This window comes from Cetorhinus maximus, chromosome 1 (genome assembly GCF_964194155.1).
Source record: "Cetorhinus maximus chromosome 1, sCetMax3.hap1.1, whole genome shotgun sequence".
NCBI classification, from domain to species: domain Eukaryota; kingdom Metazoa; phylum Chordata; class Chondrichthyes; order Lamniformes; family Cetorhinidae; genus Cetorhinus; species Cetorhinus maximus.
This window is the reverse complement of record NC_135879.1, coordinates 241,795,554-241,817,227: the sequence shown is the minus strand read 5'-3', so window position 1 is coordinate 241,817,227 and position 21,674 is coordinate 241,795,554. Positions and strand designations below refer to the sequence as shown.

At 44.3% G+C, this 21,674-nt stretch overlaps 1 protein-coding gene across 3 annotated transcripts in view; it reads right to left on the bottom strand.

Moving 5' to 3' along the window:
• The window catches only part of LOC144688399 (exocyst complex component 6B), a 623,897-nt gene that overhangs the window by 175,748 nt on the left and 426,475 nt on the right, over positions 1-21,674 (bottom strand). For all 3 annotated transcript variants that reach the window (XM_078554888.1, XM_078554897.1, XM_078554904.1), the window contains exon 16: positions 10,923-11,034. In XM_078554888.1, the coding sequence (XP_078411014.1) occupies positions 10,923-11,034 (112 nt within the window). The remainder of the gene's footprint in view (positions 1-10,922; positions 11,035-21,674) is intronic.

The following is a 21,674-nucleotide window of genomic DNA, read 5'->3' as shown; positions in this document are numbered from 1 at the left end:
TGAACCGTAGAATAACAATGGCAAGTGTGGAGAGAAAAAAAAAATCATTCACAAATCTTTTGAAAAAACTGTTCTTACAATCCTATAGAAGTGTCAGTCAGAAAAACTATCAAAGTGTTAATAAGAGGCATCAAACACTTTACACCCTTAATCTTGTTCAAATAAACATTGAAACATTGACAAAAAAAAATCACAGAAACTTAGAGATGTCAATCAATCAAAATCAACAGTTCACTTCTGTTGTCAAAACAGAACCCCCAACTGGGCTAATTTTTTTACTGGACTGACCTCACAGACAAGGTTGGCATGGGCAGTATGAGGGGGCATGGGGTGTGACTGAAGGGCATAAAGGGGGTAAGGCGGGAATGGGTAAGGCCTTTTGAGCTTGCTTTCAAAATGTTCCCGAATCCAGACTACGGTTCATGACTCTTCTGAGGGATGAGAACCACAAGTCATGGAGAAGCTGGCCTCTAAATTGTGAGGTGCTTGAAGATGCCTACCCCAACAATGGAGCCAGCTGGGTTGGGAGTGCAGGGTGCCGGTTCGCTACCCACACCCTTATCCCATGCCAGCGAACATTGGTGGCACCGGGAATAGAGTCTGGAATCCCAGAATTGGGCCACACCCACCAATTTTAAATTCCAACTCTGCGAAAATCCAAGCCTTAGTCTCAAAATATCAAAATTCTTCTCAATACAGTAGGTTCCTCATTTCTGTTTGGCTCTCTTTGGCTTTCATGTCCACAACACTGAAACGGCATGAAGCAAAGCAATAAACCACATTCTCTACAACCAAGACTCTGGTATATTATTCCTCCCTATCCTCCTAACTGATCTGCAGCCCTTGACAATGTTTTCCTCTCCTCCATTATCCAACTCAGTAGGACTATCCTGGCTTAGCTCCATGTTTGCTCAGCAGTTTGTAGACAGAGCACTCCCAGTAATGGCTACTCTTGCCCCAGCGCCATCACCCTCTGGAGTCTCCCACCAATCTATCATTGGCGTTTGCCTCTTGCTCATCTATATGCTGCCCCTCGGCAACGTTGTTTGTTTGAAGTTGGTCCACTTCCACGTACATCACAACCATCTCTACTTCTCCATTGTCAACTCTCCATTCCTTTCCTGACTTTGTCGTCAGGCTGCTCGTTAGACATTCTGGTCTTGGATAAGTTGCAACTGCCCATGTTGAAACATTGGAAAAAACCAAAACCATTCTTTTCATCACCAACTATAGATTCCATCCCTCTCCCTGGCCACCGATTTAAGCTTAAATATAGTCTTCACAACCTTGGCATATACCTGACACTGAGCAGTGCTTCTGACCCCAACCCCTCCATCGCAAAGATCACCTACGTCACCCTCCGACCCTTCCTCAAACTCATCTGATGCTGAAATGACCATCCACGCCTTTATCATCTTGATTATTCGACTACTCTCCTGGCCAGTCTTTGAATCTTCATCCTCCTCATTCTACAGTTCATCCAAACTTCCACTGCCTGTATCCTCTCTTACACCATTCCACTCAACCATCACCACAACCCTTGCTGACCTACAGTGCAAGGCAATGTCTCAACTGTATAACCTTTAAATTCTCATCCTCATATTTAAAGTACATCAGAGCTCACCCCTCCCAATCTCTCTAATCTCCTGCATCTCAACACACCACCAAGCTCTCTAGTCTTTTGACTTGACACAGTGAATCCCTCTGCATCTTCCCCATATTAGAGGCTATGCCTCCCAACTGCCTCTTCACTTGCTTCTTCTCCTTAAGACTCACATCTTTGACCAAGCTGCTTGTTACCCTGCTGAGGCCTCCTTCTTTGGAACAGCATCCATGTTATAATTCATCCATGTGAAGTGCCTAGGATATTGGTTTACAATAAAGGTGCAAATTGAAATTTGCATACAAGGATGTAAACGCGTTGGAAGCAGTTCAGAAAAGACTTACTAGACTAATACCTAGAATGAGTGGGTTGTCTTATGAGGAAAAGTTAGACAGGCTAGGCTTGTATCTGCTGAGTTTAGAAGAGTGAAAGGCAACTTGATTGAAACATAAAAGATCCTGAGGGATCTTGGCAGGGCAGATGTGGAGAAGATGTTTCCTCTTATGGGGAGAATCTAGAAATGGGGGTGACTGTTTAAAAATAAGAGGTCGCTCATTAAAGACAGAGATGAGGAGAAATTTTTCTCTGAGGGTTGAGAGTCTTTGGAACTCTCTTCCTCAAAAGGTGGTGGAAGCAGAGCCTTTGGATATTTTTAAGGCAAAGCTAGATAGATTCTTGATAAGCAAGGAATGAAAGGTTATAGGGGATAGGTGGGAACGTGGAGCTGAGGTTACAATCAGATCAGCCATGATCTTATTAAATGGCAGAGCAGGCTTGAGGGGCCGAGTGGCCTACTCCTGCTCCTAATTCGTATGTTTGTATGTTCATAATGGCAATAATCTGTAATAACTATACCTGCAAATGATAAATGCAAATTGTTGTAATTCCTATATGAAAACATCTAAAACTTGACAGTGTGCTCTATCTGACGCCTAACCAGTGTTTTGTAGAGCAAGAAAGATGTTATACTTGTGTAACCCTTTTTAGGATCTCACGGCGTCCCAAAAGGGTTACAGCAAACTAATACTTCTGAGTGTAGTCACTGCTGTAATTTAGAGAAATTCAGCAGCCAATTTGCATGCAGCAAGTTCCTACATACGGCAATGAGAAAAAGGATGAATAAACAGTCTTAGTAGTATTCTAAAAAAGAATAAAGGTTGGCCAGTACACCAGGTGAACTCCCCTGCCCTTCTTCAACATAGTGCCATCTGAACTTTTATAAAGCTCGGGGGAGGCAGATGGGACCTCAGTTTAAAGTCTCATTTGAAAGACGGCACCTCTGACAGTGCAGCACTCTCCCAGTATTTCTCTAGTGTTGCCAGAGATCATGTGCTTAAGTGCTGGAGTAGGGCTTGAAGCCACGGGTTTCTGACTTGGAAGCTAAAGTACTAACATTGAGCTGTGGCTGACACATAATTGTACAGATTTATCACTTGTCACCTACCTTTTTGACCACACATTTGAGACACCTATCCTATACCTCTTCATGTGGCTGTGACAAATTTTATTGGATGACTTTCCTGTGAAGCGCATTGGATGTTTTTAGTAAGTTAAAGATGCAATATAAATGCAAGTTGTTGTTGTTGTTGTTGTAGTAAGGTGAAGATTCTGTTTGACTTCCCTTCATCCTCCTAATTTCCTCATTTTGGTATCTGAACCCTTCAAGTCAACACACTATTTTACCTGGATCGACTTTGTCTACGTCCTTCACACTTTGAAAGCTTCTATTAAAACCAACGCCCCCACCCCACCACCCCACAATGTCTCCTTTTTTTCTGAAGAAAATAAAGCTAACTACCTTAACCTTTCCCTTCATAAACATTCGATGCTCAGATTTATCTTTGTTGCTCCTTTCTGCTAACTTCTAGGAGCATGATCCTCTCCACTTGACCTGGTGACCAGAATTACCTCATGTTTCTGGGATTACCTGACCAGCAGTTAATTCAGCAACACTATAACCTTGTTAGATTTCACTGCCAAATGCACCACAGATCTGATGGAGTTATAAAACGTCAGCAAAAGGTGCCTTTTCTCCTTTCAGTTGCTGACGAGAAAGGCACTGACAGAAAGGGCTGCATTTGGTGATACCACAAGCACAGAGGGAACACTGCCCGCTCATGCAGTGTTAGTGCCTGCATCGTCACTGTCAACATCCCAGGCAGCTGCCTGCATTTCACTGCAGCAAACCAAACCACCACAGCAGAGGGGGAAAAAAACACGTTCAAAGTCTGAAAGCCAGTGGAAAAGCACAACACGCTCCAGCACCCCCAATCCTCCCTTCTCTCGTTACCTTCAGCACTTGCCCCACTTCTCCCTGCTCCACCCCTCACTCCCTTTGCCTCTTCCCCTCCCGCTCTCTTTGCCAGTTTCCCCCACCTCTTCTCCCACTCCCTTTGCCACTTTTCCCTGCTCCCTCCCGTTCCTATCGCCACTTTCCCCTGCTGCCTTTGGTGTTCCCACCCGCACCCGCCGCCCCCCCAACCGTCTCCTTCCCCTCTTTGTTTTTCCAATACACAATGACGTTGCGCTGCAGGATGATGTCATTTCAGGCATGTACAGAATGGGTAATAAGAAACAAGGGTAATGTGGGCGCTCGATGTGTACAGACACAAATGTTACGCACGTGCAGACCACACATTTGCAGCGTTGGCAGGAGTTACAGTGGACTGAGAGACCATTTCTCTACAAGGAGCTTGAATGGTGAGTTTCTCACTTATTCAAGTAAGGAGCACTGAAGGAGAGCTTCCCGATTTATTAAACAGGTTAATGATGCAGAACGTCATTCGAAAATGGGATACTAATGGAGGTTTCCCTCTTAGTGGGACTAGTGATTGAAAGACAGGGGTCTTGTCTAAGTGGGTGTTGATGGAGAGATTCCATATGAAAGGGACCACTAATGGCCAGATCCTCCTCCTTGAAAGGAATCACTGGCCTCTTCAATTAAACATGTTTAGCATACCCAAGAGGCTCAATCGCGGAGTGCGAGACACCCAGCTGGATATGTATAGATAAGGCAAGTATGGGAGCTCGTAAAAAAAATCCCCAGCTTCAGCACAACTGCTTAATTCACAGATCAAAGAATGAACTGATCACCCGCTCCTACCCAAATCACGTACAGTCCATGACTGGTGAAGATGTACATATCTTCAATCAGAATACTGAAGATAACCAAGGCTGCAGCTGGGTCCTCAATGATCCACGTTTACAATGCATTTCATTACCTAACCAATGATTAAATAAAACAAAAAGAATAAAGGGAAAATGAGCACTTTGTATCACAGGTTAGACTTGGAAGATTTTTTCTGTAGCGAGATGTCAGTGAGCCAGTCTTTTCAACACATTGCCAATTTTGAGTGTTGAAGTTTCAGAAACTCCAGGAAAAAAATCTCTTAGTTTCAGTAGGTTGCAATCTGAAGCAATCTGCCCTTTCAGGTGGATTTTCTGTCTCTGTCAGTGAATATCTCTGCACTCCTTCAACTCTGTCCTTTGTGCTTCCCCAATTTTAATCATGCCATCACTCGCGGCCGTGCCTTCAGTTGCCTGGGCCCGAAGCTCCGCAATTCTTTCTCTAAATCTCTCCATCTCTCTCTCTGCTCCTTTAAGACACTCCTTAAAACCTACCTCCTTGACCAAGCCTTGGGTCACCCATCCTTAATCAATTTAAAATTTTGTCTGATTAGGCCACTGTGAAGTTCCTTGGGAGGTTTTCTATTAGATGTGATTCTGCGATTGTTCACCATTTGCTAAATGGTGACTGACTGTGCTAAGAATTAAACTGAAAACCAATTTAAGATTATCAGTTTGGCTCTCAGTGTGGCTCACATATGCATGCTAGAAGCTACATACATTAATACACAGGACCCTGACCTTTGCAGACAGAAAGAACATGTACACACACTGTGCCTTTCTCAGTTAAACAAAATAGGCGACAGCAATGCTCTGATTCATACCCCAGTGCAATGCCTTGACCAGAGTCAACCTGCCTGGTTTGAATTTAGACAACGTTTGGCAGTTAACTGTCAGTCATCGGTTAACTGGTGAATTCTCCATGGCAACGCCTCTACCAGGGTCCATCTGCCAACCAATCAGCATTCTCTTTTCATGCAGTACAAATTGTTATTCCCTTTACATTTGGTATCTTGTGAACTGTCTTGATGAGCGCAAGATGAAAGTTTCCACAACATGTCTTTTTTCAGCAAAACTCAAAATTTTTTACGGGGAGAATTTTCTGGTCGGCAAGCGGGGGAGGGGCCTGCTCGCTGACACGCAAAATGACGCGCAGTGAAGTCAGGTGAGTGTCCCGACGTCGCCACGCGTCATTTAGATTTCCAGTTCGGCAGGCGCGCAACCGAACCGTCAAAGGCCTATTAAGGCCTGTTTAAAACTAAATCAATGAAGTGAGCTGCCTGTCCAACCTTAAGTTGGCGGGGGGCAGGTGAAGAGCCCAGGCGACCTTCGGATTTTTCATGGAACCTCATCCACAGGAGGGATGAGGTTTCATGAAGTGTTTATAAATTAAATACATTTTTTAATCCCTTCGGCCTATCGAGTCTGCACCGACACGTGAGAAACACCTGACCTACCTACCTAATCCCATTTACTAGCACTTGGTCCATAGCCTTGAATGTTATGACGTGCCAAGTGCTCATCCAGGTACTTTTTAAAGGATGTGAGGCGACCCGCCTCCACCACCCTCCCAGGCAGCGCATTCCAGACCGTCACCACCCTCTGGGTAAAAAGGTTTTTCTTCACATCCTCCCTAAACCTCCTGCTCCTCACCTTGAACTTATGCCCCCTTGTGACTGACCCTTCAACTAAGGGGAACAGCTACTCCCTATCCACCCTCTCCATGCCCCTCATAATCTTGTACACCTTGATCAGGTCGCCCCTCAGTCTTCTCTGCTCCAATGAAAACAACCCAAGTCTATCCAACCTCTCTTCATAACTTAAATGTTTCATCCCAGGCAACATCCTGGTGAATCTCCTCTGCACTCCCTCCAGTGCAATCACATCCTTCCTATAATGTGGCAACCAGAACTGTACACAGTACTCCAGCTGTGGCCTCACCAAGGTTCTATACAACTCCAACATGACCTCCCTACTTTTGTCATCTATGCCTCGATTGATAAAGGCAATTGTCCCATATGCCTTTTTCACCACCCCACTAACATGCCCCTCTGCCTTCAGAGATCTATGGACACAAACGCCAAGGTCCCTTTGTTCCTCAGAACTTCCTAGTGCCATGCTGTTCTTTGAATACTTCCTTGTCAAATTACTCCTTCCAAAGTCACCTCACACATTTCAGGGTTAAATTCCATCTGCCACTTATCTGCACATTTGACCATCCCGTCTATATCTTCCTGTAGCCCAAGACACTCAACCTCACTGTTAACCACCCGGCCCATCTTTGTGTCATCCACAAACTTACTAATCCTACCCCCCACATAGTCATGTATGTCGTTTACATAAATGACAAATAATAGGGGACCTAGCACAGATCCCTGTGATACGCCACTGGACACTGGCTTTCAGTCACTAAAGCATCCTTCTGTCATCACCCTCTGCCTCCTACAACTAAGCCAATTTTGATTCCGCCTTATCAAATTATCCTGTATCCCATGTGCATTTGCCTTCTTTATAAGTCTCCCATGTGGGACCTTGTCAAAGGCTTTGCTGAAATCCATATAAACTACATCAACTGCACTACCCTCATCTACACAGCTGGTCACCTCCTCAAAAAATTCAATCAAATTTGTTAGGCATGGCCTCCCTCTGACAAAGCCATGCTGACTATCCCTGATCAAACCTTGCCTCTCCAAGTGGAGATAGATACTCTCCTTCAGAAATTTCTCCAATAGTTTCCCTACCACTGACATGAGACTCACTGGCCTGTAGTTCCCTGGCTTATCTCTACAACCCTTCTTAAACAGCAGAACCAAATTAGCTGTTCTCCAGTCCTCTGGCACCTCCCCCGTGGCCAGAGAGGAATTAAAAATTCGGGTCAGAGCCCCTGCAATCTCCTCCCTTGCCTCACTCAGCAGTCTGGGACACAAATCATCTGGACCTGGAGATTTGTCCACTTTTAAGCCTGCCAACACCTCCAATACCTTGTCACTCCCTGTATCAATTTGCTTAAGAACCTGGCAGTCTCTCCCCCCTGAGTTCGATACCTTCATCCTCATTCTCTTGGGTGAAGGCGGACATGAAGTATTCATTCAACACTCTAGCGATGTCCTCTGGCTCCACCCATAGATTGCCCCCTTGGTCCCTAATGGACCCTACTCATCTTTTGGCAATCTTCACCTATCACTGGCCCTCTATCCAGCTCTACCTGTCCCACCCCACCTTAAACCACCTTATATTTCACCTCTTTTCTATTTTTCCTTAGTTCTGATGAAGAGTCATTTGGACTCGAAACGTTAACTGTATCCCTCTCCGCAGATGCTGTCAGACCTGCTGAGTTTTTCCAGGTATTTTTGTTTTTGGGCCCTACTCTTTCCCTGGTTATCCTCTTCCCATTGATATACTTATAGAATATCTTGGTATTTTCCCTACTTTTACCAGTCAGAGCTTTCTCTTACCCCCTCTTTGTTCTCCTAATTGCTTTCTTAAGCTCCACCCTGCACTGTCTGTACTCCACTAATGCCTCCGCTGATTTGCTTCCCTTGTACCTGCTAAAAGCCTCTCCTTTCCTTCTCATCGTAACCTGAATATCTCTGGTCATCCATGGTTCTCTGGGCTTGTTACTCCTTCCTATCACCCTAGAGGGAACATGTTGAGCCTGTACCCTCCCCATTTCCTTTTTGAACACTCCCCACTGCTCCTCTGTAGATTTCCCCACAAGTAGCTGTTCCCAGTCTACCTTGGCCAGATCCTGCCTTATTTTACTAAAATCCACTCTCCCCCAATCCAAAACATTTTTTTGCAACTTGTCTATGTCTTTGTCCATAACAAACTTAAACTGTACCATGTTGTGGTCGCTATCGCTAAAATGCTCGCCCACCACCACCTCAGCCACTTGTCTGGCTTCATTCCCCAGAATTAAGTCCAGCAATGCACCGTCCCTTGTTGGACCCTCTACATATTGACCTAAAAAGTTCTCCTGTACACATTTCAAGAAATCCACTGCATCCAAGCCCTTAACACTATGTTGAGGGGCACCACTCCACAAGTTTGGGGCAAGGTGAGGAGGCAGGTCTCCAAGAACTATCACGGACAGTATGGGGATTGGACCCATGCCATTGACGTTATTCTGCATCATACTGTAGACATCTAGCCAACTGAGCTAACCACCCCCAAGTCCATATTAAGCAAACAAAATCTTTACCTGGGTGGATTTTATAATTGGCTTGGTTTGCAGAAAGAAATATAGTAATTGTCAAACACCCAGCCTAACAAAAAAAACATTTAAGACATGAGCAATCAGAACTCAACAAATTGCTCTGATTTAAAAATGTGGGGGAAAAAACAAATTAAAGGAATTTCAATCTGGTATTTGTTTTTATGGAAACCCGAACAATGCATTAAGTTCATTAGAAGCCACAATTAACAGAACAGAAAAGGACAGTAATGTTATGAAAATATTTATAGGGCTACACGTGGAATAAGGAAACTCTAATTTTAGCATTGCTCCAGAGTCTTATGTCTACATCTGAGATAGTCAAACTTGAAGCTTGGGAGGACTTAAAGCACATTGCTCTACATCCAAACTGTATTAGCTGTGGTGGCTCAATCATAGCTCCCTAGCTTCTGAGTCCCACTCCAGAGACTTGAGCATGCAATCCAGGCAGTCGTTCCACTGCAGTACTGAGGGAATGCTGCACTAGCAGATGTGCCAACTTACATACAAATTAGGAGCAGGAGTAGGCCATTCGGCCCCTCGAGACTGCTCCGCCATTTGATAAGAATACGGCTTAGGGCCTCAACTCTACTTTCCAGTCTACCCACTATACCCTTTGACTCCCTCGTCAGTCAAGAATCTATCTAACCCAGCCTTAAAAATATGCGATGACTGTGCCTCCACATCCTCTCTGGGGAAGAGAATTCCACAGATTAACGACCCTCTGAGAGAAAAAATGTTTCCTCATCTCCATCTTAAACTGTGCCCCCGAACTCTAATCTCTCCCACAAGGGGAAACATCCTCTCAGCATCCACCCTATCAAGTCCCCTCAGGATCTTATATGTTTCAATAAGATCACCTCTCAATCTTCTAAACTCCAATGGATACAGGCCTAGCCTGTCCAACCTTTCATCATAAGATAACCTCCCCCCATCCCATGTAACAGTTGAGTGAGCCTTCTCTGAATTGCTTTTCATGCATTCATATCCTTTCTTGAATAAGGAGACAAAAACTATACACAGTACTCAAGGTGTGGTCTCACCAACACCCTGTACAACTGTAGCAAAACATCCTTACTTTTATATTCCATTTCCCTTGCAATAAACAACAACATCCAATTTGCCTTCCTAATCACTGGCTGTACCTGCATACTAACTTTTTATGATTCATGTTTCAGTACACCCAGATCCCTCTGTACCTGAGTTCTGCAATCTCTCTCCATTTAAATAACGTACTGTTTTTCTATTCTTCCTGCCAAAGTGGACAAGTTCGCGTTTTCCCATATTATAGTCTTTATCTAAACCGTGCTGTATCGGCCCTGGGTGTGTTTGATGGGACAGTGTAAATGGAGCTTTACTCTATATCTAATCCGTCCTGTACTTACCCTGGGAGTGTTTGATGAGACAGTGCAGAGGGAACTTTGTATCTAACCCGTGCTGTAACTGGCCTAGGAGTGTTTGGCAGGACAGTGTAGGGGAAGCTTTACTCCGTATCTAACTCGTGCTCTACCTACCCTGAGAGTTTGACAGGACAATGTAGAGGGAGCTTTACACCGTTTCTAACCTGCACTGTAACTGCCTTTGGAATGTTTGATGGGACAGTGCAGAGACAACTTAACTCTGTATCCCCTGCTGTACCTACTCCGAAGTGCTGACAGAGTGGTGTAGAGGGGAGTCTGATGTTAACAGTGATGTTGGAAATGTTAATTTCTCCTACAGAATGAATAAACCACCACCACCCCCACCCCTCAACCAGAAAACTGCTTCAAAATATATCAGTTTTTGAAAGGAACTCAATGTGTTTAAGGGATGATACAGGATCCTGTATGAGTTAGATGAAGAAGGGTGGGAGAAGGCTAAACAACAGCACGGACCTGTCGGCACAAAGGGCCTGCTTCTGTGCTGCAATCAAACTGAATTTGCACCTACCTGTTAAACAAGAAAATACACAAAGACTAAAAGAACTCCAGGATCACTCACCTCAGTGAGTCCTACGTGCTGCTTCTTGATGACATTTTGTAAACAGTTGCTCAGTGTCCTGGTCAGCAGGAGGTTGGTGGATTTCCGGATCATGTCATCTACCTCAGTTGAGCTGGGAAGAAAATTGTTCTTTGCTTGAAATCATCTCAGCATTATCATTAAACCATAAACTGTCTTAGTGAATACTGTGCTCATGAGAATGCTGTTAATGTTGTGAAATTGAACACATTCCATTTCAGGCACACTAGTTCAGAATCAAACATTCCCAGATCAGGGACAGCACGGGTAAACTTCCTCCACAATGTCCCGTCCAACAGTGTTCCTATGCTAATCCTGCAAACATTGCCTCCTGCGATGTTAGCTGTGGATCAGTGGGAAGCGCTCTCACCTCTGGAGGTTGTGGGTTTAAGTCACATGGGGTCATCGGCTTTATAAATAGAGGCTTAGAGTATAAAAGTCAGGATGAGCATTTATAAAACACCGGTTTGGCCTCAACTGGAATAGTGTGTCAAATTCTGGGCACCACACTTTAGGAAGGATATGAGGGCTTTAGAGAAGGTGCAGAAAAGGTTGATGAGATTGGTTCCAGGGATGAGGAACTTAAGTTATGTGGCTAGATTGAAGAAGCTGCGATTGTTCTCTTTAGAAATGAAAAGGCTGAGAGGATATTTGACAGAGGTGTTCAAAATCACAAGAGTTCTAGACAGAGTAGGTAATGAAAAACTGTTGATCGAAGTGTGGAGCATTAGAGGGCACCGATTTAAGGTGCTTCACAAAAGAAGCAATGGCAACATGAGGAAGAACCTTTTTTTACACAACAGGTGGTTAGGATCTGGAATTCACCCCCTGAGAGTGTGGTGGAGAAAGATTCAATTCTGGCTTTCAAAAGGGGCTTGGATAAGCACTCGATGGAAAATAAAGTACAGGGCTACGGGAAAAGGGTGGGAGACTGGGATGAGCCAAGTAGCTCATGCAGAGAGTCTGCACGGACATGAAGGGCCAGAAGGCCTTCTTCTGTGTTGTAACCATTCTATGATGTTTCTATGATAAAGACCAGAGAAACTTAGGCTTTTAAGCTTGTAAAGGTGGTCTGCAGATGATCTGAGAGGTAGTTAAAATAGTAAATGGTATGGAAATGGAATACTCCTTTGATACAGGGACACAGGTCCAAAGCAAAAGGTATGTTTAAGACTAACATCAGGAAGTTTTTATTTTATTCATTCACGGTGTCGGCATCGCTGGCTAGGCCAGTATTTATTGCCCATCCTTAATTGCCCTTGGGTAGGTGGTGGTGAGCTGCCTTCTTGAACCGCTGCAGTCCATGTGGTGTCGGTACATTCACAGTGCTGTTAGGGAGGAGTTCCAGGATTTTGATCTAATGACAGTGAAGGAACAGTGATATATTTCCAAGTCAGGATGGTGAGTGGCTTGGAGGGGAACCTCCAGGTGGTGGTGTTCCCATGCTGCCCTTGTCCTTCTAGATTGTAGAGGTCACGGGTTTGGAAGCTCCCTATGCAGAGAGTAACCCACACTTGGAATGGTCCCGAGCCGAGTGATGGAAGTAAAATCATTGAGGAGACAATTAGATGCAGCAAAGAGGTGAGTGGCTCAAGTGTACACGAGATGGATGTATTAAGATGGGCTGAATAGCCTTTGTCATCCGTAAGGGTCTCACAACCACTACTTTCTGCTTCACCCTGTCCTCTCTCCTATTCTCTTCAACCTTGGTTGATTTCCTGTAATATATGCCAGAGTTGAAGGAACAATACCCATGTCCCAACTCAGTCCCACAAATATAATTTTAAAGATATTAATGGCATTATCGAACAATGGGCCAGGTTCTGCTGGAAAAATAATGGGATGTCAACAATGCACACCTAGTTATTAATGTGGAAATTGGCCAGTTCATTCCTATAATGAAGAGACACGTGACTGCAAATATCCAGAATTTGGTTGATTTACACCATTCCACCATTTGTTTTGCACAAATGGCATCTCACCCTTAGACTCCCATTTTTAAGAACTTGCTGGGGTTCCACATTAATTGCCCATTAAACAAATTAAAATTTGGTAATTAATAGCAGAGGTACCCTAGTAATCACATAATAATTGTTAATGTAACCTCATTGGTCCAGAAAGGGAAAAACTGAAACGGTGGAGTCCCTTTCCTTCAAGTAATGAAATGTTCTTAAGATTTAAAAAAGTCATTTTTAATTCTTTTCACATTATTTTCTCGCTTTGCGATTCTGTACCTTTTTCTCTTTCTCTTAATCTAGTCCTTCTTGCCTTCTCTTTATGTAACTGATTTGAATCTAATTTGTTATTTTCTTCTCTATCCTTTCTGTTTCTTTCTCAATTCTTAAATCGCATTAGTTAAGGAGATAGAATGCTGAGCCCATCATTCACAAAGTCCAATGGGCTCAATGTGCTGTTATCAGCTTGTACTTCCAGCAAGACATGGCATGAAAAATTACAGGTGAAGAGTGCAGGAAATAGTCTAATGGTGTGCATCATGAGATGTCCTCCTCCAGCTAATTCCAGCCCATTATGTCCAAGACTGGAGTTGTTTCCATAACAACGAATGTGCCAACAACTCTTCCTTTTTTAAAATTTATTCTTTTATGGGATGTGGGTATCGCTAGCAAGGCCAGCAATTGCTGCCCATCCCTAACTGCCCTTGCACTGAGTGTCTTGTTAGAGCTCTTTCAGAGGGTTGTTAAGGGTTAACCACATTGCTGTGGGCCTGGAGCCACATGTAGGCCAGGCCAGGTAAGGGCGGCAGATTTCCTGGACATTAGGACAATCAGCGATGGACATCAGTAATGGTAACCATGAAACTATCTTTCAATTCCATATTAATAATTGAATTCAAATTCCCCCAGCTACCGTGGTGGAATTTGAACCCCTGCATTAGCCTGATCCTCTGGATGACTAATCCACTGACATGACCATAATGCCATCATCTAACCCCCATGCACTTCCAGCACTTCAACACGAGTATTGTTGAAACCTTGCTAGCACGGACAGACATTTAAACATTATACCTGATCAAGGCATACAGATGGGACTTGCTTGTATCTAGTGACCAAATGTCAGGATCTTAACAGTTTAGAAATCCATTAACTAAGCCTTTTGAAATATTGAACAAACCAAACACTGTCTGGATGTACAATACTCAAAATACTTTCTCCCTTCCACAAAAGATGGAGAGAATTAGAGACCAGTGTCTCAGTCCGTACAATGGACAAGACACACTGCAGTAAATTACTACTCTTCATCACCTTACAGAGTGGGAGAGAATTTCAAAGTGCCTTTTGCCAGGAAGCGTTAATCATGAATTTTTCACTCCACCGATCTAAAGGTCAATATTGGAGCACTCGTGAAAAGGTTGTTTTACAAACCATCCTTTCTTATTTAGCTCTCCCATGCTTTAATTAGGGTCATTATCTAGTGGCTTACTTATTTAAATTGCATTATTTTTGCTCTATGATAAGCTTACTTCAGTGCCTGGGGAATCCCAAGCACTGCACAGAGGTCCATCCAATGGTACAAGGATTCTTTGATGTTAAAATCAAAGGGCTTTCATACATTGACCGATTAGTATATAGCCAGGTCTCAGAGGGCACCCTTTGCACAATTACTGAATCAATTTTGAACTTTATTTAAAACAGGCTGGGAGGAGGCAAAACCCCTTGCTGCAGCAGTGCACCAGAAAAAAAACTTAACATTCAATTCAGTTTTACTCAAGTGGGGGACGACATTTCTGATCGTTATTTTAATTGTTTGAAAAATATATCTGTAGAATGGCCCAATAGCAAAATGGGTAGCCCAAAAATTAAGATTTGAGCCTTGGAAGCGACGTTAAGCAGTGGTTGGGAAAATGCAGCTGAGCATGGTGCACCTAGGAATAAGATGAGATAAAGTTGGAATTGGATTTTTGGAGAAGAGGAGAATAAGAATGCAAGGCGAAGGAGAGGATGCTAGGAGATGATAGATGAAAGGGGAAGGGGATGGGAAGGAGCTGAGAGAGAAAGGGGAAGGGGAGGGGAAGGGGGGAGAAGGGGGAGGGAGAAAGGGGAAGGGGGAGAGAAAGGTGAGGGGAGGGGGAAGGGGAGGGGGAGGGGGAAGGGATGGGGAAGGGGGATGGGGAAGGGGGGATGGGGAAGGGGGGGATGGGGAAGGGGGGGATGGGGAAGGGGGGGATGGGGAAGGGGGAAGGGGGGGTGGGGAAGGGGGAGTGGGGAGAGGGGGGATGGGAGAGGGAGAGGGGGGAGAGAGGAGGGAGAGGGGGAGGGGGAGGAGGGAGAGAGGGAGGGGGAGGAGGGGAGGGGAGAAAGGAAGGAGGAAGAGAAAAAACAAAGAGGGAGGGGAGAAAGGGGAAGGGGAGAAAAAACAAAGGGGGAGGAGAGAAATGGGAAGGGGAGGAGAGAATAGGGATGGGGAAAAGAGAATAAGGATGGGGAGGAGAGAAAAGGGAAGGGGGAAAGGGAAGGAATGTAAAGTTGGAAAGGGAAAGGGAAGAGTGGGAACAGTAAAGGAGTATAGAGCAAGGGGAAAGAGACAAACGAAAATACAGGGAGTTGGAGGTTAGATGGAGTTAACCAATAGGACAGGTTTTTTGTGCCTAATGGCCTCTTAGCATTTCTGATGTAAATGAAGAAATACCATAAATTCTTCAACAGTTGCTGGCATATTTGAAATCAAGCAGATTGACACAAGAGCTGTGAGAATCTGATTGGGCTATCTTGCAAAAACTTGAATTTATACCACAAATCTAGTAAAAACATCACAGGGTACTTTATGGGGAGCAATGCATGGGGTACAGGAGTAACAGATTTTCTGGCTTTTTGGAGCTGTACTGCAGCAGAAGAAACTGATTAATTCCAATCAGGCTTCTCTGTTTAGGCATATGCTTCTCATTTGGAGCGAAGACTTTTCTAAACTGAGCGACCATAGTCTATGAGCCTTAACATTGAACAGAATGAGTTGCAGAACTCCAGATGTCCACTGAAATTTACTAGCAAGGATGGATTCTGAAAAGAGATTCGTTTTTAACATTCAGGGATAGGTTTTGCTCATCAAGGTGCAGATGTTGGTGTTTCTTAAGAAAGCCTCTTTGACCTTGGGCATCAAAATCAGCAACTCTCCTGCCCAGCTCAGGTTAAATTCAGCCCAACACATTGCTCCATCATGTGCTGTCAGGTTAAATAAATGGGTTAGAGACACTGTACTGTCAAGCACTCACAGGTCAAGTAGATCCTGACTAAGTATGAACAACTTCAAAAAGCACAGAGATAAAAGCAAAAAACTGCGGATGCTGGAAATCCAAAGCAAAAACAGAAACAGAAATACCTGGAAAAACTCAGCAGGTCTGGCAGCATCGGCGGAGAAGAGCACAGTTGACGTTTCGAGTCCTCCTGACCCTTCAACAGAACTAAGTAAAAATTTTTTACTTAGTTCTGTTGAAGGGTCTTGAGGACTCGAAACGTCAACTGTGCTCTTCCCCGCCGATGCTGCCAGACCTGCTGAGTTTTTCCAGGTATTTCTGTTTCTGTTTTTGTTTCAAAAAGCACAACCCTAAGTGCAGAGGTCAAACATATGCATTTCCAAAAAGATGGAAAAGTCATAAGAAATAGGAGCAGGGGAAGGCCATTTGGCCCATCGAGCCCGCTCCACCATTCAATAAGATGATGGCTGTTATGCTTACAACAATACCACTTTCCTGCTTGTCCCGTATAGCCTTTGACGCCCTTGTCGATCAAAAATCTGTCCAACTCAGCCTTGATTATATTCGATGGCACAACCTCCATAGCCCTCTATGGAAGAGAATTCCAAAGATTAACGATCCTCGAGAGAAGAAATTGCTCCTCGTCTCCGTCTTCAGTGGGAGACTCCTTATTTTTAAACTGTGTCCCCAAGTTCTAGATTCCCTCACGAGAGGAAACATCCTCTCAGCACCTGTGTTGTCAAGCCGCCTCAGGATCTTCATTGTTTTAAGATGATCATCTCTCATTCTTCTAAACTCCAATGGGTCTTGGCCCAACCTGCTCAATCTTTCCTCATAAGACAATCTTTCATTCCACGAAAAAGCCTAGTGAACATTCTCTGAATGGCCTCCAATGCAAATATATCTGTCCTTAAATAAGGAAATCAAAACTAGCGTGGTCTCACCGATGTCCTGTACAATTGGAGCAAGACTTCCCTACTTTTATACTCCATCCTCCTCTTAATAAAGACCAAAATTTTATTTGCCTTCCGAACGACTTACTGTACCTGTGTGCTAGCTTTTTTGAGATTCATATCAAGAACACACAGATCCCTCTGTACTGCAGCATTCTGCTGTTCCTCTCCATTTAATAATATTCTGCTTTACTTTTCTCCCTGCCAAAGTGGATTATCTCACATTTTTTCAAATTATACACCATCCGCAAATTTTTTGCCCATTCACTTAACCTATCTATATCCATTTGTCGGCTCCTTGTATCCTCCTCAACTTCCATCACCAAATTTGGCAACCATACAGTCGGTCCATTCATCCAAGTCATTAATATAGATTGTAAATAGTTGAGGCCCCAGCACTGATCCCTATGATCCACTGCTCCACTAGTTACAGCTTGACAACCTGAAAATGGCCCATTTATCCCACCTCTCTTTTTCCTGTTAGGGTGCCAATCCTTAATCGATGTGAATATATCACCCTCAACTGCCATTGGTTGGAGTTATACCTAGCTCAAATGAACATGGTTGTGGTTGTTGGAGGTCAACCATCTCAGTCACAGAACATCGCTGCAGGAGTTCCTCAGGGTAGAGTCCTAGGTCCACCATCTTCAGTTCCTTCATCAATTACCTTCCCTCAATCATAAGGTCAGAAGTGGGGATGTTCACTGATGATTGCACAATGTTCAGCGCCATTCATGACTCCTGAGATACTGAAGCAGTCCATATCCATATGCAGCAAGACCTGGGCAACATTCAGGCTTGGGCTGATAAGTGACAAGTATCAATGGTGTCACACAATTGCCAGGCAATGACCATCTCCAACGAGTAGGAATCTAACCATCGCCCCATGGCATTCAATGGCATTACCATCACTGAATCCCCACTATCAACATCCTGGGGGTTATCATTGACTAGAAACTGAACTGGACCATCCAGATAAATAGTCTTTGTAGGTCAGGGGCTGGGAATTCTGTGGCGAGTAACTCACCTCCTGACTCCCCAAAGCCTGTGATGGAATACTCTACACTTGCCTGGATGAGTGCAGCTCCAGCACTGAAGGAGCTCGATACCATCCAGGACAAAGCAGCCCGATTGATTGGCACCCCATCTACTAGCTTAAACATTCAATCCCTCGATGACTGATGTTAACTAACTGACCTATAGTTTCCTGCTTTCTGCTCCCTCCTTTCTTGAAAAGTGGTGCTGCATTTATGGCTTCCCAATCTTCCAGGATTCATTCCAGAATCTCAGGAATTTTGGAAGATTACAACCAATGCATCCACTACCTCTGCTGCCACTTCCTTTAAGGCACTAAGACCATCAAGTCGAGAGGACTTGTCAGTCTTTAGTCCCATTAGTTTTTCTAGTACTTTTTCTCTAGTGATCATGATTGTTTTAACTTCCTCTCTCCCCTTTTCCTTTGATTTTCTACTATTCTTGAGATGCCTTTTCTGGCTTCTACCGTGAAGACAGATACAAAATAATTCTTCAAAGGCTCTGCCATTTTTTGTTTCCTATTATTTGCGAGTCTCACCCGATAAGGGACCAAAGCTCACTGTCGCTACTCTTTCCTTTTTATATATTTGTAGAAATTTCTACAGTTTGTGTTTATGCTTTTTGCTAGTTTTCTCTCTTACTCCAATTTCTTCCTCTTTATTATACTTTAGTTCTAAGATTTTCCCAATCTCCTGGCCTTACCGTTAATCTTTGCAGCATTGTACATACTCTCTTTCAATTTGATACCATCCTTAACTACCTTAGTTAGCCACAGATGGGGTACATCATTTTTCTTGTGTCTTCCTTCTTCAATGGAATATATTTTGTTGAGAGTTTTGAAATATCTCCTTAAATATCTGCCACTGCTTCTCTACTTAACTTACTCTACTTAGCCTATTTCCCCACTTCATTTAGTCAACTCTGTCTTGTGATTGTGTCTTTATTTAAGCTTGGGACACTGGTTTCAGACCCAAAATCTCAGCCTTGAACTGAATGTCTAATTGTTACATGTTATGATCACTCTTACCTACAGGATCATTCACTATGAGGTCATTTATTCACCCTGTCCCATAATACCTTACCAGGTCTAAAATAGCCTTCTCCCTGGTTGATTCCAGAATGCATTGATATAAGAAAAAGAAAGTGCTGGAAAATCTCAGCAGGTCTAGCAGCATCTGCGCAGAAACAGTTAATGTTTCGACTCCAATATGAGTCTTCTTTGGAACTGAAGAAAGGTAAAAACGTGATGGGAAAAATATGGGGGTGGGGGGTCAGCTGGAACAAAAGGGAATGTCGGGGATAGGTAAAAGGGCAGGGGAAATTAGATGACAAAGATGGGGCACGCGAGGAGACTGGCGACTATGCCAAAGTGAGACAGAGACTGAGTGAGTAGCGAATTAGGTTCATGTGGGGATTCAGTGCACTGGGGAAAGAGGTGTAGTATACATAGGAATTATTCTCAGTTAATTGAGTAATTAAATTAACTAAGCAACAATGGCAGGAAAAGTGTTATGTTGCAGGTATGGAATATGGGGACTTTTGGAACCCAAGGCAATCCATGACAAACAGGTCTGCAGAAAGTGTAAACAGCGAGAGGGATTCCGAATCAGGATTATTGATCTGGAAGCCAAACTGCAGACACTGCGCAACATAGGGGAGGGGGAGAAATACCAGGGCACTTTGTTTCAGAAGATGGTCACGCCTCTTAAAATAGGGTTGTCTGTTTTGGTCAGCAGTAAGAAACAGGAGGATGTGACCATGAGTGAGGCAGGTAATGGAACCGATGAGACAATACTTGAGGAGTCTCAGAATTTGCAACTGTCAAACAGGTTTGAGGTGCTCACAACCTGTGTGGACGAAAGCGAGGTCTACAAGGCTGCCCTGGCACCATTGTTTTTTTAAAATTCATTCATGGGATGTGGGTTTCGCTGGCTGGGCCAGCATTTATTGCCCATCCCCAGTTGCCCTTGAGAAGGTGGTGGTGAGCTGCCTTCTTGAACCACTGCAGTCCATGTGGAATAGGTACACCCACAGTGCTTTTAAGAAGGGAGTTCCAGGGTTTTGACTCAACGACAGTGAAGGAACGGCGATATATTTCCAATTCAGGATGGTGAGTGATTTGGAGGGGAACTTCCAAGTGGTGGTGTTCCCATCTTTCTGCTGCCTTTGTCCTTCTAGGTGGTAGTGTTCGTGGGTTTGGAAGGTGATGTCGAAGGAGCCTTGATGAGTTCCTACAGTGCAACTTGTAGATAGTACACACTGCTGCTACTGTACGTCGGTGATGGAGAAGAGTGAATGTTTGTGGATGTAGTGCCAATCAAGTGGACTGCTTTGTCCTAGATGGTATCAAACTTCTTGAGGTAGCTGCACTCATCCAGGCAAGTGGGGAGTATTCCATCATGCTCCTGACTTGTGCCTTGTAGATGGTGGACAGGCTTTAGGGAGTCAGGAGGTGAGTTACACATTACAGAATTCCTAGCCTCTGAGCTGCTCTTGTAGCCACAGTATTTATATGGCTAGTCCAGTTCAGTTTCTGGTCAATGGTAACACCCAGGATGTTGGGAGTGGAGGATTCAGTGATGGTAATGCCATTGAAAGTCAAGGGGCGATGGTTAGATTCTCTCTTGTTGGAGATGGTCATTGCCTGGACCTGTATGGTACAAATGATACTTGCCACTTGTCAGCCTAAGCCTGGATATTGTCCAGGTCTTGCTGTATTTGGACTTGGACTGCTTCAGTATCTCAGGAGTCACGAATGGTGCTGCACATTGTGCAGTCATCAGCAAACATCCTCACTTCTGACCTTATAATGGAAGGAAGGTCATTGATGGAGCAGCTGAAGATGATTGGGCTGAGGACATTACCTTGAGGACCTCCTGCAGTGATGTCCCGGAGCTGAGATGACTAACCTCCAACAACCACAACCATCTTCCTTTGTGCTAGGTATGACTTCAGCCAGTGGAGAGTTTCCCCCGATTCCCACTGACTCCAGTTTTGCTAGGGCTCCTTGATGCCACACTCAGTCAAATGCTGCCTTGATGTCAAGGGCAGTCACTCTCACCTCACCTCGGGAGTTCAGCTCTTTTGTCATGTTTGACCCAAGGCTGTAATGAGGTCAGGAGCTGAGTGGCCCTGGCGGAACCCAAACTGGGCATCAGTGAGCATGTTATTGCTAAGCAAGTGCCGCTTGATAGCACAGTTGATGAACCCTTCCATTACTTTACGGTTGATGGAGAGTAGACTGATGGGGTGGTAATTTACCAGGTTGGATTTGTCCTGCTTTTTGTGTGCAGGATATACTTGGGCAATTTTCCACATAGCCTAGCAGATGCCAGTGTTGTAGCTGTACTGAAAAAGCATGGCGAGAAGCACAAGTCTTCAATACTATTGGCGGTATATTGTCAGGGCCCATAGCCTTTGCAGTATCCAGTGCTTTCAGCCGTTTCTTGATGTCACGTGGAGTGAATTGAACTAGCTAAAGGCTGGCATCTGTGATGCTGGGGACCTCCGGAGGAGGTCAAGATGGATCATTCACTC